Here is a 17615-nt window from a genome sequence, read left to right as displayed (position 1 = left end):
ACACACAGGCAACCCTCCGCCTTCCCAGGTGGGACTTGGAAAGGCCCAACTATGGGATCTCCGCCTAGGAGAGACCATCGGGCTTTCTGAGTCGATTGGACGGCTCAGGCAAACGCTGAGAGACAGGTAAGGAGCAGAGGGATGCCCCATGTGGGCCATGCCGACTCCGTCATGAACGACGAGCATGGATCCTAGTCTGACATTTCTGATTGGAGCCCCTCAAACCCCGTCACTTGAGTCATCAAGGTAACATTACCAACACCCACTATTTCTTTATATAATCATTCATTCATCTATACACGCATTCATTCATTCCATACATCCAAGGCATCGCATATGCAGTTAAATGCATCACAACTCTCTGTGTTGCGTCACGAAGCGGGAGTTGCCTCATTCAACATGAGCAACGACTGACTGGGGTTCGAAGGCGGCCCACGAAGGGCTCGAGGCCGCCTCGTGTCAAACAGAGCCAGGGGAGAAAATGCAGATGAGCCCTGAGCGACCCTCGCCTAGTCTGCCCCGAAGCAGACAGGGTCATCTCAACCTTCTCGTTCGATCCTAACCTCGAGCCAAACCGACAGAATCTCCATCGAGGGGAGGCCAGCGGGCCACCCGAGTCGGTCTCTGGAACAACCCAGGCATCTGTCGGGTTGCAGGTTAAGGAGCAGTGGAATGCAACATGAGGGCTATGCCGACCCCGTCACAAACGACGAACCTGGATTTCACTCAAACGTGCCCGTTAGCGAGCTCACCGAGCGCGTCACTCGAGTCATCGAGGCAAGCGACGTTAGCTCAGTCTCTCCAGTTGCAAAAAACCACAGACAGGGTAATGTATGAAAACTCCAACTCAACCTGACCCCTACCAAGCCCAATGGCTCTCAAGGGCTCAAGGCGCCCAATGCCAGGATCCGCGACTCCATCTCGCCCGATCCCTAAAAACCGCCTTGGCTGCGCCCGATGCCAGGATCCACGACTCTGTCTCGCTCGATCTCTAAACTGCCTTGGCTACGCCCGACGCTAGGATCCGCGACTCTGTCTTGCCCGATCCCTAAAAACTACCTCGGCTGCACCTGACATCAGGATCCATGACTCTATCTCATCTAATCCCTAAATTACCTCGGCTGCGCCCGATGCCAGGATCCGCGACTCTGTCTCGCCCGATCCCTAAACTGCCTCGGCTGCACCCGACGCTAGGATCCGCGACTCCATCTCCCCGATCCCTAAACTGCCTCGGTTGCGCCCAACGCCAGGATCTACGACTCCGTCTCGCCCGATCCCTAAACTGCCTCAGATGCGCCTGACGCCATGATCCATGACTCTGTCTCGCTTGATCCCTAAATTGCCTCGGCTGCGTCCGATGCTAGGATCCGCGACTCTGTCTTGCCCGGTCCCTAAACTGCCTCGGCTGCGCCCGACCCTAGGATTTGCGAACACCGTCTCACCCGATCCCGTCTCACCCGATCCCTAAACTGTCTCGGCTGCGTCGGACGTCAGGATCCGCGACTCCGTCTCGCTAGATCCCTAAAACTGCCTCGGCTGCACCCGACGTCAGGATCCATGACTCTGTCTCGCTCGATCCAAACACAGCCTGAGGAGTGGAGAATGGAGGGTGAGGCAATGCCAAGGCTCTCATGCCTGATGCTTGGTTCGTTTCCGAACCTCAAGAAGCTCCCGGAGGGGCTTCTTCACCTTCCGTCCCTCAACGAGCTTCATCTGCATGCCATGGACCTGAATTCTGATGATGACATCACATGGAAAAGCCTGGATGGGGAAGGATGCAAGGTAGGCGACTGATTTACCTCCCCTCTTTTTTTTTTCTCCCTTCTATCAATCAATATTTAAACAGCGATTTATATTGGCCATAAACTTTCTCTCTCAGAATAGGTCATTTTATCGTTCTTACCGGACTAGATGAGTAATTGGATTCGTAACTGGAACACAATTTATTGTCTGCATTTTGCAGGTGATGGTTATGTAGTAGGACCTCAAGCCATGTAATTTGCACGGCAGCCTTCGTCTGACCATGTGGCGGTTGGTTGTCACACATGCATGAGATGAAGGTTTCTGATTGTCAATTGTCCTTGAGGATTTGCATTTTTGGCGCGCGCTCTAGTATTTCTGGTGTGTTTTAAGCTATACCCCTGAGTTGTATTGAGTATGCTGGATAGTGGAGATGTGTAGATGAAATTGTGATGGATAATATACATATGCATGTGAGTAGTTGTGTGAGCCTTAAGATGTCTTATCTAGGTTGCATAAGAACAAGTCGGATTAACTAGTTCACAGGACGCCACATGCTCCTTGAGCGGGGATCGGCCGAGGCCAGTGTTATCGTAATCAATGAGTCAATCTTTCAAATGTCATTTTTGTATTTTTTTTTTCGTAAATTTGCAGTTGGAAATCACTGACTGTAAGCGATATTTCCAGCGGCTGAGCAGAAAGACTACCAAAACCCAAATCAAAATTTGCGCAAAAAAGCACACTCCCGCGCGGCCGCGCCCACCGATGCCACCGTCCGCACTCCCGCGCGGCGCTCACGCCGTCCTCGTCACCTCAGGCCACCTCCGCCACCTCGATCCGCACCTCCAGGTGCCCCCTCTCCTCCTCGCCAACTCCCTCATCGCCGCCTTCTCCCGCGCGGCCCTCCCGCGCCTCGCGCTCCCGCTCCTCCGCCGCCTCCTCGCAGGCGCGCACCCGCTCCGCCCCGACTCCTTCACCTTCCCACCGCTCGTCCGTGCCGCCCCCGGTCCGGCCTCTGCCGCGCAGCTCCACGCCTGCGCGCTCCGGCTGCGGCTCCTCCACCCCAACGTCTTCGCCTCGGGCTCCCTCGTCCACGCCTACCTGCGTTTCGGCCGCGTCGCGGAGGCGTACAGGGTGTTCGACGAAATGCCCGATCGGGACGTGCCCGCGTGGAACGCAATGCTGTCTGGGCTGTGCCACAACGCCCGGGCCGCGGACGCGGTTGCGCTGTTCGGGAGGATGGTCGGCGAGGGGGTCGCAGGGGACGCCGTGACGCTCTCGAGCGTCCTGCCAATGTGCGTCCTGCTCGGGGATCGAGCGCTTGCTCTGGTCATGCACGTGTATGCGGTGAAGCACGGGCTCTCTGGCGAGCTATTTGTGTGCAATGCCTTGATTGATGTGTACGGGAAGCTAGGGATGCTAGCGGAGGCTCGTTGGGTGTTTGGTGGAATGGCATTACGGGATCTGGTCACGTGGAATTCTATCATTTCAGCATATGAGCAAGGTGGGAAGGTTGCTGCTGCGGTCGAGCTGTTCCATGGTATGATGGAAAGTGGGGTTTCCCCTGATGTGCTAACACTCGTTAGCTTGGCATCTGCCGTTGCTCAGTGTGGAGATGAACGTGGTGCAAAGTCGGTGCATTGCTATGTAAGGAGGCGGGGCTGGGATGTGGGTGACATCATTGCCGGAAATGCGATGGTTGATATGTATGCTAAGCTGTCAAAGATTGATGCTGCCCAGATGGTATTTGATAACTTGCCTGATCGAGATGTTGTGTCTTGGAACACATTGATTACAGGGTATATGCAGAATGGACTTTCTAATGAGGCAATCAGGATATATAATGATATGCAGAATCATGAGGGTCTGAAGCCGATTCAAGGGACGTTTGTCAGCGTTTTGCCCGCATACTCGAACCTTGGTGCATTGCAGCAGGGAATGAGAATGCATGCGCTGTCGATTAAGACTGGATTAAATCTTGATGTGTATGTCAGTACTTGTCTGATAGACTTGTATGCTAAATGTGGGAAGCTAGTAGAAGCAATGCTTCTGTTTGAGCATATGCCTAGAAGGAGCACAGGTCCTTGGAATGCCATCATAGCTGGTCTTGGGGTTCATGGGCATGGTGCAAAGGCACTCAATCTCTTCTCACAAATGCAACAAGAAGGAATTAAGCCTGATAATGTCACGTTTGTTTCATTATTGGCTGCCTGTAGCCACGCTGGCTTAGTTGATCAAGGTCGGAGTTTCTTTGATTCGATGCAAACTGTTTATGGTATTGTGCCCATTGCAAAGCACTATGCATGCATGGTAGATATGCTTGGAAGAGCTGGTCAGTTGGACAAAGCTTTTGAGTTCATACAAGGCATGCCAATTAAGCCTGACTCTGCTGTTTGGGGCGCACTGCTTGGCGCCTGTAGGATTCATGGGAATGTTGAAATGGGTAAAGTGGCCTCACAAAACCTATTTGAACTTGATCCCAAGAATGTTGGATACTATGTTCTGATGTCGAATATGTATGCAAAGATTGGGAAATGGGATGGAGTTGATGCAGTAAGGTCTTTGGTCCGGCGCCAGAATTTGCAGAAGACCCCTGGATGGAGTTCAACGGAGGTGAAAGGGTCAGTGAGTGTATTTTACAGTGGCACACGGACAGACCCCCACCCTCAGCATGAAGAAATCCAGAGAGCGCTACAGGACCTTTTGGCCAAGATGAAAAGTGCAGGCTATGTTCCTGACTACAGTTTTGTCTTACAGGACGTAGAGGATGATGAAAAGGAACAGATCTTGAATAATCATAGTGAGAGATTAGCTATTTCCTTTGGCATTATAAATACTCCTCCAAGAACGCCGATCCATATATACAAGAATTTGCGGGTCTGTGGGGATTGTCACAATGCTACCAAATATATATCAAAAATAACTGAAAGAGAGATCATTGTCCGGGATGCAAACCGGTTCCACCACTTTAAAGATGGGCACTGCTCTTGTGGAGACTTTTGGTAACAGTTACACATAATATATTATTTTCCCTCGTACAACATTTTCTCTCCCTGAGTTTGCCTGGTCATCAAATGTGACTTGATGTGTTGATGAGGTTTAGGACTGAACTGAAGTATTTTGCTGATGCCAAAAGATAGAATGGTTTAATGCTTTGTCTTGCAATACAGCTGCCATATATCCTTGATCTGGTAGTGAATAACTTCGATTGAAAATGTGTTGCAGTTTTTCTTAACAGAGTTAGGCCTTTTTTTTTATCTTGGATCTTCTGGTGTTGAACCTGAGAAAATGAGTAGTTTTTGTATAGTCTGATGCTAGTATGCAGTTTTTGCCCTGCTGCCTGCCTTGTTCTTTTGGCACTTTGTCATATTTTAATACAACATCCTGGGTGATTTTAGAGGATAGAAGCATCTAACATCTGTAAAATTCGATATGTACTTCTGCATACGATACATTTCTGGTAAAGTATCTTATACAGTTTCTGCAGACCTTAACAAACTTAATCATGAGATTTACTTGCCAAAATTGGAAGACCGCTACTCTAGAAAAAGAGAGACAAAAGACTTGAAAACACACTTTGGTAAATCTGGTCGCTGTTCTGGAAAGAAACAAATTGTCTCTGAAGTCTGTGAGCTTCGCGCTTAAATCTGTTCTTTCTTTACAGTTTCATGTTTACAAACTGTCACTGTCTCATTATTTTGCTCCAGACTGATAATGGACAAAATAATGACGCTCTCAATCTATGATACATAAAAAAGGGCGTACTCAGTGCAGAGAGCTCCCGCTCTGTGCGGGGAAGGATGTCAATGGCAAGCCTTACCCTTGCCTGTGCAATGCGAGGAGACCGCGACTTAAATCCGGGACCCACAGGCGGTAAGACTCTACCGCTTGCACCAGGCCCGCCCTTCCTCTCAATCTACAATACATCAGACAGAAAAACCTTTTCCTTTTGCATGACCACCCAGTTCTCTGCAACCAAATTCAACCTGTTCGCTGGTTGGTTTCTGGGCTGATAAGCCCAGCTGGTGCTGGTTTGTTGTGAGAGAAAAACACCGTACCATGGCTGATAAGCCCTGGCTGAAACGAACCCGCGAATAGGCTGATTGTGTAGTACTGTACGTCTGTACATGTCCAATCACACCCGTTGCAAAAGAGGGAAATAAATGGAGTAAATGGAGCTGTCAAACTTGGATGAGGTATCACTGGGTGAAGGTTTGCCACATGTCCAACATGGAATGGTTGAGGAATCATTTACTAAATAAAGTACCTTCTGGCTTTTGCATTAATGCCATAAACTCCTATGAATTATTGCAGGGCATCCAAATAGTGAACTGTTGCTGGGGCCCACCTTGCTGCCTTATTATGCACAGTTTGGTAATGTGACCTGGTATAGAGGCCTTGTGTAGTTCCAAAAAGTTTTTCCAAAAAGTGCTACAGTAGCCATCACATCGAATCTTGCGATACGTGCATGGAGCAATAAATGTAGACGAAAAAAAACTAATTGCACATTTTTGTTGGAAATCGCAAGACGAACGTTTTGAGCCTAATTAGTCCATGATTGAATACTAATTGCTAAATAAAAACGAAAGTGCTACAGTAGCTAAATTCCCAAATTTCGTCCAACTAAACAAGGCCAGAGAGCTCTAGCGGTGGCAGAAGACAAACCCAAATGGAGGTGCTTCTTTCTGGGTAGCACTGAGGTACTGATGACAGTATGGGGCACTGCTGCTTGAGCTAGCTGCCACTTTCATCTTTTATGGATCTTAGCCATGAGTGTTGGAATTGTGATATATCAGAACCATGTTAGATGTTTGTAGCTTGTATTGTATTTTTCAACAGTAGGCCCTTGGGTGACGATCACCTCGTGGTCTCGGATACCCTCCTAATGCCATGTGGTGAACTTTTCCCTGCAGGTTCCACACGCCGCCTTATCCGCCGCCTGTTGGTGTGACAGTTTTCTGAAGGAACCTTTGCTGCAGCACAAGGATGGCAACTTCACAAGGCTGAACGCAGGCGCCTCTCCTGTTGGGTGACAACGTGGTATGGTAAGGGCACATGGAAGCAGAGCAGCTCCTTGTGGCCGCATTAAGGTATAATAATAATATAATGTAGCAACCGCTGGTTCACCATTGCTGGATATATATTATACATGCCATACGTTGCTCCGAAACCATGAATGCCGTGCTAGTTGCTAAGTTCACCAATGGTCGTTCTTCATTCTGGTTGGGCTTTTCGTGGAGATAGATATACCTGCCCCCACATTAAGAGACAGCAGGACAGCCAGGTGTAATACACTATATACATGTGTTTGTCCAGGTGAAGACTACGAGAACCGAATGGTCGAGGGTGCCCCCATTGGTCGTACTCCAGTTTTGCTACGTCGCGGCAGCCCATGTACGCTGCCGGCTGGGAAGATCGCAGCAGGTGGGACTGTGGCAGCAGATGCATGCATGCTTGGTTCTGCTTTGCATTGGCCAGGTACATTGGAACTGTGGGGGTGCACGGCGTTGCCGTCCGGGTGTGGCAGTCGCTTGGGAACTGGGCATCTCTGTTGCAAAGTTCAGTGTTGTGCCTGTCGGGACTCGGGAGATCGCCTGGCTGAAAACACTGTAGCTGACTGGGAGTCTGAAACCCGGATGGAAGCGACTTCTCCCGCCCAGCGTGCCGTCCGATGCTTGAGCTTCGCTCAAAGGCCTCCTCTTGTCTTGTGGGTATTTCGATGACGCTGGTATATTCCTAGTGCCAGTTAAGGTTTATCAGTCAACCAACAACAGTGGTTTTCTTCCTCTCACAACAAACCAGTACTTATCAGCTCAGAAATCAACCAGCGAACAGGCTGTTTAGCTCAGTTGTACTGTTTCGAACTTGGAAGGCGTGAATTTTTATCTATTTTGTACTATGATTTTCATGTGAAATAGAACCGATTCCTACGAAGCTTTCAAATGGGCCCTCAATGGATAAAGAGTACTAGGAAGCATTTGGATGCTTGTTAAGTTGCTGGGCCGAGACTCGGAGCAGACGAAGCAGGAACGCAATGTCAGTCGCCCTCAGTGATTTACAAAGCCTCCAGTACCATGATACTAGTGACCAGTTGATCAAGTGTCCAGGTGGCGTCTCTCGTTACCAGAGTTCGAATTCTTGGTCAGGCGAATTTTTGGTCAACGGTGTGGAAACACCCCCCCCCCTCGCCTATCCCGCGTTCCCAAAGCACAAATAAAATGGATTGTCCCTCTTACCGGGTAACAGGCCCCCTGTGTGCGGGCAGGGCATGGGGTTCGGAAGTTTTCTTGGGCCGGATGAGAAGTCCTCTACCTTAAGCTAAAATAGCTCGGGGTGTCTACTCCCACAGCCCAAATTTTTTTACTAGTGTTATTTCTCAAGGAAAAAGTATGATAGTAAATACTCCCTTCATCCTAGAGAGGATATCATTCTTGTTTTTCAAGAAGTCAATCAATTTTAAATTTATTTTTTTTGAAAAAAAACTAGTATTATAATATTGAATAAATATTATTAAATTAAGGGTATTTATAAAATATATTTTCATAACAATTTATTTAGATTCATAAATATTAATAATATTTTTCTATAAACTTGACACATTCCAAAACTAAAATTGCATCCGGATAGAGGCAAATCTTGTATTTTAACCACAGTGACCACTGACCCCAAGCTGATAATCCGGGTTTGCATATGTAAATCTGCTTACAAGAATTTTTTGTTGAGCCTTGATTAACGTAAGTTACTCCCTCCGTCTAGTAAAGAATGTAATTATGAGATCCGCGTCGGTCAAACTGGCACAAGTTTAACTAAGTATATAGAAAATAGTATTAGTATATATGTCTCTAAATAAATTTATTGTAAAAATATATTCTGTAACTAATCTAATGGTACTTATTTTATATTATAAATATTGATATTTTTTATAAAAAATTAATCAAACTTTTAAACGGTTTAATTTCTCGAAAAACGTGAATTGCATTTTTTTTAATGGAGGGAGTACCTTTTTGCGATCTAACCATGCGCAATGGCAATGTTTCAGCTTGCCAAATTCCTTATATTTATTCATCCATTCTAACATGTACATGACAGATCTACCAAAACCATACAAGGCACATGCTGCTTGTACACGACTAGTTCACGTACAAGTACACGCACACGCACGTACTCAGATACAGAGAAAACAGAGATTTTTTTTCCTAGTCCTAGACTAAAAAGTTTGGAAACAGATATTTTTTTTTCACCCTTCTTTCCCCGATTTTCAAGATGGCCTCGGAGGTTTCGCTTTGGCATGGGACCCGACAGCCCGCGACACGGCCTCGGCGAGCCGCCCTACCCGTGCGGCCACGTCCGGCGGCAGCGCTGGCGCCGCCCGCCGCGGCTTCCTCGGCCCCAGCAGCGCCCCCATCATCTCCACCACCTCCTCCGCGCCCCACCCTCCCCTCTTCAGGTCGCCGCAGCACCGGTCGACCGTCAATGCCAACGCCACCACATTGACCTCGCCGACGCCGCTGGGACCCTCTCCCCTCATCATCTCCTCCACCTCGCGGGCGCCCCACCCGCCGCGCCTCAGCATGGAGGCCGCCTCCTCAAGGCTGGACCGCAGCCACTCCGGCGCCGCCGCGCCGGACACGGCGGCGCTCGTGGCGCTGTAGCCCGTGGGGACCTCCAAGAACCGGTCCCCGGCCGCGGCGGCGTCGGTCCAGAACTCGATCCAGCGCGGGGCCCTGCCGGTGACGGAGTCCAGGCTCCGGCGCGCCGTGGACGGCGGCGCGGCGGCCGACGGCGGCGGGACCGGGGCGGAGAGCTGGCGCCTGAGCGGCGCGCCGGGGGGCGGCTCGGCGGCGAAGGCGTGGAGGAGGAAGTCGGCCACGTTGGCGCCCGCGAACGCCACGCCGGAGTCGGACACGTGGAACACCGGGTTGCCCACGAGGCAGGGCGTCGCCGGCACGTAATGCCGGCCGCACAGCGGGACTAGGGGCGGGGGCGGCGGCGCGCCTCGCCCCGCTCGCGGCCGGCCCTGGGCGAGGGGCAGCGTCGCGGCGACGACCGCCGCGGGGACCTCCTGCGCGGCGAAGCGGAGGAGGCGCAGCCCCGCGGGGGAGCGGTAGTCCGGGAAGCCGTGCCCCGACGGCAGGCCCAGCGCGAGGAGGTCGCGGAGGTCGGGCGGGAGCTGGACGCCGCCGAACGCGGCCTCCGCGACGGCGAGCTCGGTGGCGGAGAGGCCCGGGAGGACGGTCACCCCCGCCGCGGCGAGGTGGGCGAGAAGCGCGGATGGGGAGGGCGCGGGGCCCGCGGAGGCGGTGGACGGAGACGGAGGCGCCGGGGTGCGCGGGGTGCTGGGTGCCGAGGCGCGGGTGGAGAGGCGGCGCAGGCCGGCGGCATGGGAAGGCGGCCGCGGGAGGCCGTGCGTGAGCGACGGCCGGCGGTCGACGTCGACCATTGCGGGGTCGCCGGCGACGTCGGAGCACAGCAGAGGGCAGTGGTGTTCGGATGCGGAAGGGCAGTGGCAGTGGCGGATCGGGTGTTTGGTCGTGGGTCCCGGCCGGATCGGCCTTTGACCGTTTGAACTGGGCCCACTCAGACGCCGATGTGTTTCGCTTCGCTCAAATTTTCGTACCAACTTACATTTAATTAAACCCCAAGCCTTCTGGAAAAGAGAGTACATTATTCGTTTGGAAAAAAGTTAATAAGTTCATAGTAGATTTGGTTATTTCTGACCATTTGAAGACTACTAAGGTAACGATACACTGTTTTTAAAATTAAAATTTGAGTTAAATTTAGCAGCGGTCCTCGAACTTAAGAGAGTGTGTCAATTAGGTCCACGAACTCGGAAAATGCACTTTTAGGACCCTAAACTTGTCGAGTGGTGCACCGTATGTCTATATTATACACGTAGACACTTCTAGCTGACGTGGCATGACAGCGTGGTATGCGTTTTTACATTTAACCCCTCTAATTCTCTCTTCTCACATCGTAGCCCATGATTAACACGGCGTGGTTCAGATATGTCCCGCAGGCCCTTCCCTGGACGGCGCTGCTGCCGGCGTTGATGCGGACGAACACCGGCTGCCCGAACACCCCTTGCTCCATCATCAGGGCGACCTCGTCAGCGCACAACCCGCAAAAAATATTGGCCGCCAGCACGGCGTCGTACGAGCTGTCCGCAGCCCACCCGGCTTGCATCTCTCGGTCATGTCCCAGTCCCACGGCGAGCCTCCAACGGTAGGAAAGCGCGATGTCATGCTTGGCGAGCTCGCGTCATCAGTCGATGGACACACATCTTAGGACCTTGGGCATGTGCGACATGCTTGTCAACATTCGTGGAGCTGAGTTCCGCGCGATGCCAGTCCTCTTGGAGGTCCTCGTCGAAGCTGACTGGGCCACGAGCGAGAAGGCGCTAACCACGCTCGACGGCGTCCTATGTGCCGACGCTGGCCTCGTGGCCGCACGCGCACTCGTTGGTTGTGCAGGTGCTCGTCGAGCGACGCTTCACCTGTACGCTCGGCATGGCCACGACTTTCGTCGTCTTAGCGATCTAGCGCCTCTATGGTGTGGACGCCTCCGGCGCTGCCGCTCGCCATGGTGTCTGCAAGGACAGTGTCAGACAACACGAACCTGCTGGGCTCCATGCCTCCATCGATCAGGCCATGCTGTGCCAGCTGCACGCACTGTCCAGGAGCAGGAGCACTCGAGCAGAGAGTGCTCCATCATCAGCGCGGCCTTGTCAGCCTAGTTGCCCACTTGCCCTGGTACTTGTCGTCGATCTTCACCACCGGCAGTGCAAGTGCTTGCACAATCACGAAGAACAGCGCATGCAGTGCAGTGCTTGATGCATGGATGCACGCGTGCGAATCTCCATGACTCCTGCCTGGCAACGTAGCCAGGGTAGTTTGGAGCCTTGCCGCACTGGTCTACGATTAACACCTGGTTGATGGTGTATTCGAACGCGTCTTTGAATGACTCATTCACACATGCGGAGAGCACGCCCCCTGGCGGGACAGGCGGCTGCTTGTTGGACCTGGACGTGCTGCCACTGGCGAGGTTGCCGACGACGTCCTGCTGGTCGTCGGCTTCGGGCAAGGCGGTGTACATGCCGGTGAACTCGTCCACAGTCAAGTCAAAGAACTTGTTGAGGCTGAGCTTCGCTTGCACGCCACAGCAGCCCCTGGTGTCTTCACTAGGCCTGTGGGATGTGTTTGAACCGCACGTCGTGCTGGTCATGGGCTACGACGTGAGAAGAAGAGAGAATTAGAGGGGTTAAATATAAAAACACATGCCACGATGTCTTACCATGTTAGCTAGAAATGTCTACGTGTATTATATGGACCTGCAGTGCACCACTTGACAAGTTTAAGGATCCAAAAGTGCATTTTCTGAGTTCGTGGACCTATGTGGCACACCCTTATAAAGTTCGAGGGCCGCTGGTACATTGAACTCTTAAAATTTCATAGTATAAGATTTTGCAAGGATCTACTCCCTCCGCCCTTTTTTAATCGTTGTTCTCGCTTCTCGAAAAATCAAATATACTCAACTTTGATTAAATATATACAAAAATATTAATTTTATGATACATATATGAGATAAACTTAGATAGACCGTTGAATCTATTTTCAAGATAAACTTATATGAGATATAGATATTACTAATATTTTTTACAAACCTAGTCAAACTTTAGAAAGTTTGACCAACACAAATACCATACCGACACTTAAAAAGAGATAGAAGGAGTACTCCATTACAACAACATTATTTTTGCGTACGTGACCATTGTCAAGGTTTCTTATATATATTCACTACACCATATCAAAACAATAATTATTGCATTGTTTCTATATATGTATTCCACTTTTCTGGGCATTCCCTAATCATGATTACGAAATTACTTGTAATACCCTCGGTGTTACACTGTCAAATTTAGCTCAAACACTTAGAAATTTTTAAGTCTGCTGACTGTTAGACACTGCTATATTTAGCAATTTATCGTGAGAGATTGGGTTAAGGAATAGTAAAGTATTATGGCTTGTTTTAGTAGCCTATTGGACACCCTAAGGTGTCGCGACGTGGGTTTGGGGATTGGAGCAACTGGTTAGAGGTTTCGAACGCTTTAAAAACCATGCACAACGCGTTCTCTATCGACTTCCCAGTCTGTGCACGGTCACCGAGCCTGCTGCCCCGACGTTGCGGCGTCGGCGCGTGCACGCGCGCACGTGGCCAGCCGCTGCTGCCACAGGCTGCCCGCTCGGGTACGCTAGCTAGCCGTCAACGCGAGCCGCCGCGCCGCGCCCCCTGCGCTTGGCTGCCCGCCACACTATGACGCTGTCGCCGCTGTCCTGTGACTGCGCTGCACGCCTGCTCACTACGTCGTGCCTCGCTGCCACTGCACCGCCATGTGCTCCTACACCGCGTCATTGCTGCCTTGCTGTTGCGCACGTGGGATGCCGCCTTGTGGCGTCGTCGGTCCACCATTAATGGTGCTGCGGCACGCGGGCCAAAGCCAGCCGTGGCCGCTTGTGCTCGTCGCTTGCGCTTGGCGTGTGTACCCCGGTTGCGACGCCCGTGTCCCACCAAAGAGCACTAGCCGCATCACTGCTCATCGCTGTTTCCACCGCTATGCCCTCCCCTGCTTCCCACCGTGTTCACGTCGTAACCCCGGTGAGCCAGACGTGGGAGCTTGCCTTAAAATCTCGTGTGCTCATGTCTCCGCCTTGGTGTCCGTGTGCCAACTGTCCCCACCCCGCTTTGAATTGCGTCACGACGTGCTCCAATTTGAAGTTTTCCCTCCGTCGTGCCATTAAGGCCGGGTTCGGCCGTGCCCGAGGGCAACCACTCACCGCACCATCCCACGCCCAGCCAACTACACCACGAGCTTCGCCTCCACCTCCACTACACCATGAGTGCCTCACTTGCACCTCTACCGCCTCGCGCGGTGCTGCTGATGTGGCCGGGCCATCGCAGAGCACTACCGCCTCCCCCCGCCCGCACGTGGCCAGCCCTGCTCAGGGTATCTCCGACCGAACCATCACCATAGCCATGACCGGGGTAAGCTAGTGATGCTCTCATGATAGCCAGTAGCTGCGCGGTGGTCTAGGGTGGCCGGTACGGTCGTGCCACCGCCGCATGCGGTCGCTCACTGTGGCCATCACTCCCGCAAGCTCTGCCACTACCGTAGCTTTGGCTAGTGTAGGCGCTAGGGCTGTAGGTGCAGATCGACCCGCTATCTGGGCTGGGGCGGGTCCCGGTTGGCCGATGTGGCTGTCCAGTGCCGCGTCCACCACGCTGGCGCACATAGGGGTGGCTAGGGACCTGGCCATGGTAAAGGCGATAGATTGCAGGGTCCTATCCGCATAGTTTCTCTCTTGAGAAATAGTGCTGTGGACTGCGGGTTGATTCGGTCTTAGCGCGAGGGTGTTTTTGTGAAGTTGGTAGCACGAGCGAGTTGCCTGGTCGTGGGCCGCCTCATGGTGGGCCATGTCCGCGCAGGCCACACAGTGGTGGGCCACGGAGTGGAATTCATTTTTCCTTTTCTTAAGGAATTAGAAATAGCTTTATATTTTAATTTCTGAGCTAAACTTTAAAAATTAATATCAATTCGCATAGATGTCCAAAAATTGTGAAATAAATTTGTTTAGTTCCTAAAAATGTTGTCTATATGATGGAATAGTTAGTTTATGCATGTATGAGTTGATACTGGGGCCTATTAAATCAATTGCGAGTGTTTAGTATTATTTAGGTTAATATTTATAGGATTTTTTGTGACAAATGGGTAATAGTTTTGTCCATGAAATTTTTACAGTAGGTTCATTGTGTTATTATGTGCTCACTGTAATTTTTTAGCCTTAGAATAGGTTGATAAATAGGATAGCTAAGTACTCCTTGTTTTAGTATATACGAAATCATAAATAAAGTAAGAAATGCTTTTTTGGTTGCTAAGATAATACTTGAATGTTTCATACCTATTTAGTGGAAAGGATGGGTAGCTTAACATCTTAGTCATTAGAGTTAGCTTAGTAGCTTGGTAGATGTATTGTTATTTTAAGAGCTGTTGTTGCTAAAATGCTAAGTGTTGCATCATCATTGCATGCATGTAGAGAACGTGTTGGTAAAGTTCGTGACCGCTGGAGAGCAGGAATACGAGGAGGTGATTGAGGAGTACGAGGAGAAGGTCTTCGTATAGGAGGAAGCCTCGGAGCCACCGACGACTGACATAGCTGACCACCCGCCTGCCCAAGGCAAGCCCCGGTGCATAACCCTTATTTTGAATAATCACTGGATATATATATGTTATGTGCATTTATATTATAGGCATTTTATGGAAACTATATGCATAGATAACCTACCTATAAGTCCTATCAGCATAGGTCGAGTAGCTGCTATGCTTATGCTATCGGTAGCGTGAGTAACATGCCATTACTCACAATAGGTATTATTACTATCACTCTCATGATAAAATGATGAAAGGAAATGGAAATCGGGCAGGAATATGGTATGGGTATTGGTGGGTGTAAGAGGTTGTGTCCCGCGGCCAACGGGACATAGCTTAGTTACACTGTTTTCCCTATCCGTGTCAGTTAAGAACCGGCCGTTGCATTGGGTTCTAGTCAAGTCACAGACTTATTATCCTGAGCACATACTTATTTATAGGAGCAGGGAAGGCTCGTTGCTCTCTTGTCGTGGGTTCCGGTTCTTTTCGAACCGACTGATTGGAGGCGGGGATGGTGGAGGTCTAAGCACCACACTGAGTCTAGGACTCCGGTGTGGGGGCTTGGAGTACAAGTTTGGATAGGGACCTGTATCCCTCGACAGGAGAGTGGTGGGTTGGTCCTGCTTGTGCTTGGGGTAAAAGCGGGGCGTGTGTTTCGGGGTACCTAGCTAGGCACATTGATTCATGAATCGCTAGGTAATCCGGTACGACTTGTCTACGATCTAGCACCGTAGTAAGAACTGAAAGATGAAAGATGGTGAAATGGATCTGTTTGCTCAACTCTTGCTTGAAAGTAGAATATGTGCTTACCTAGAATGGTTAGATAATGAACTAATCATGACTGCTAATAAGAAACATACATAAGGATTCACTACTAGTATTGCTTTTTACAAAAAGAAAACCCAGCAAACCATAAAGCTTATCATATCCTTTGGAGTCAGAAAATTATTCTCCCTAGTCAGGTAAGTCTTGCGAGTACATTGTGTACTCAGGGTTTATTCACCCCTGTTGTAGGTGCAGCTTGAAGAGTAGCTGTTGTGTGGAGGATTCTTCTGGTGGGCATAGACGGATCCTTGTATTCTATCGTTAGATATTTTTTGTAAATCCGCTGTTTAAATTCCGCACTCTGAACTTAGTATTGTAATAATGTATTTATAAGAACGCTTGTTGTATGAAATGGACTAAGTATTGTAAACTCGTTCTCATTATTGGATCCTGGAGGAAAAACGTGGATTATTCGAGTTCTCCCTTAGGGTGTGCTCGACGGAATCCATCCGATGTAGCTTACTTTCGGGGTGCTTTGTGTCTGGTGGAAGACGAGCGCCTCCGATGGTGTTATTTCGGACGGTTCTGCCACATTACTCTCCGTCCAAACAAAATGGTCGCCAAATTATAGTACATTTTATGAACCCTTTGTTTTATACAAAGTTTAGTATTAAGTTTTGATTTTTTAGAGTAAAGTATATTTTCCAACATTCAAGTTGTAAGTCAGTCTAATATTTAAACATGGACTGCGAGATTGGGTAGCAGACACCCTCCAACTGTTAACAAGACAAATTTGGTCATTTGGCCGATTTCATAGGTAGTTTTCTGTTTTCTAATATAAAATTAGTGTCATTTTTTCCCAAAGATGTTATCTAGTACTTGTTTATGATCTACGAGTACATATAGTTATTTGAAACTGGTTTATTTTTCCATATTGATTTATTGCTTGTGGTCGTGCTCATTATTTATCCAAAAACAAATATGATCCAAATAACTCTAAATAGAGCACCAACAAATATAAAACATTTTTAGAAGAAAGCTAGAACTGATTTCATTTTTAATTTTGAATAAATTAATTATTCTGATTTGTAGAGATCAAAACCATATCTTTTGTTATTTTTAGATTTAGAAAAATAGAAACAATGTTTAAAACCTGCTAGAGGACTAAATTTATCTAGTTTCGACAACTACTGGTTTTATAGTTTAGAGTTGGAAATCAAACCGACGTCAAACTTGATGATTGAAAAATGTACTTTATTCTTTTTTATGATGCCATCCAAGGTACTTTAACTTCAGAAGCAAGGTTATCAGATCAATCTTGTTGCAAGCTGATCTTGCCATAACAAAAGGTGAAAAACTTTTTTTGGGGGGCAAACATGTGGAGGTAGTAACCGTATGTGAATATGATCCGTGTCCATAGGAAAATAAATATATATACGTACAGTTGCAACAACGTAGGGACATCATGTGATTTTTTTTTTCGATTTAGGGACATCATGCGATGTGAGAGGAGTGTGGAGTGTTTTAGGAGCCCATGCACACTTTGCTAATGCATTCATGGCCAGCCGGCGCGGTCGACGATGGCACGGAGGCTGAGCAAAGCTTGGCGGTGGTCGGTGGCGCGGTTTGCCGGCGGTTACCGTTGTGGAGGAGGGCTGCGGGCGCAGAGCCAACCTCGGCGGGGTCGGGTCGGGGAGGCAGGCAGTGATAACAAGGAGCAGAAAACAAAATGCGGCTTTTGATTCCCCCAAGCCGGGTGTCGGGTACCCAGCGGCCAAGAGGATCGCCGTCCCTCACCAGTCACCCTGGCTGCATTGACATTCGCGATGGATTCCCCTCTCCCTCTCCCTCTCCCTCTCCTCCTCCCCTGCTTGGAACTCCGTGAAAAAAAAAAACCTTGTCAGTGCAC

The 17615-nt window shown here is 49.7% G+C and overlaps 2 protein-coding genes across 3 annotated transcripts; one reads left to right on the top strand and one right to left on the bottom strand.

Annotated features, from left to right (window-relative positions):
* The first annotated feature begins 2504 nt into the window (after positions 1-2504).
* LOC136532909 (pentatricopeptide repeat-containing protein At4g33990-like) lies at positions 2505-6763 on the top strand. Of its 2 annotated transcripts, XM_066525488.1 has the most exons (2): positions 2505-4742; positions 6654-6763. In XM_066525488.1, the coding sequence occupies exons 1-2, from the start codon at positions 2506-2508 to the stop codon at positions 6700-6702; spliced, it is 2286 nt and encodes a 761-aa protein (XP_066381585.1). In that variant the 5' UTR covers position 2505; the 3' UTR covers positions 6703-6763. The 2 variants fall into 2 exon arrangements, with proteins under 2 accessions (XP_066381585.1, XP_066381586.1); XM_066525489.1 differs by lacking the exon at positions 6654-6763 and having other exon boundaries at positions 2505-5258.
* A 2235-nt stretch (positions 6764-8998) lies between these two features.
* On the bottom strand, positions 8999-10180 carry LOC136532907 (uncharacterized). The gene has a single exon (XM_066525485.1). It carries the CDS (start codon positions 10178-10180, stop codon positions 8999-9001), a length of 1182 nt encoding a protein of 393 aa, XP_066381582.1.
* Positions 10181-17615: the final 7435 nt, after the last annotated feature.

This window comes from Miscanthus floridulus, unplaced genomic scaffold (assembly GCF_019320115.1).
Source record: "Miscanthus floridulus cultivar M001 unplaced genomic scaffold, ASM1932011v1 fs_737_8_9, whole genome shotgun sequence".
Taxonomy (NCBI): Eukaryota; Viridiplantae; Streptophyta; class Magnoliopsida; order Poales; family Poaceae; genus Miscanthus; species Miscanthus floridulus.
The sequence above is the reverse complement of the archived record's forward strand: the minus strand, read 5'-3'. Positions and strand labels throughout refer to the sequence as shown.

Bases quoted from the DNA above. Each gene is read 5' to 3' on its own strand.
- LOC136532909 (XM_066525488.1), top strand. From the start codon at position 2,506: ATGCCACCGTCCGCACTCCCGCGCGGCGCTCACGCCGTCCTCGTCACC. The intron at 4,743-6,653 runs GTAACAGTTACA...TTTTCCCTGCAG, and splicing joins TGCTCTTGTGGAGACTTTTG to GTTCCACACGCCGCCTTATC.
- LOC136532907 (XM_066525485.1), bottom strand. From the start codon at position 10,180: ATGGTCGACGTCGACCGCCGGCCGTCGCTCACGCACGGCCTCCCGCGG.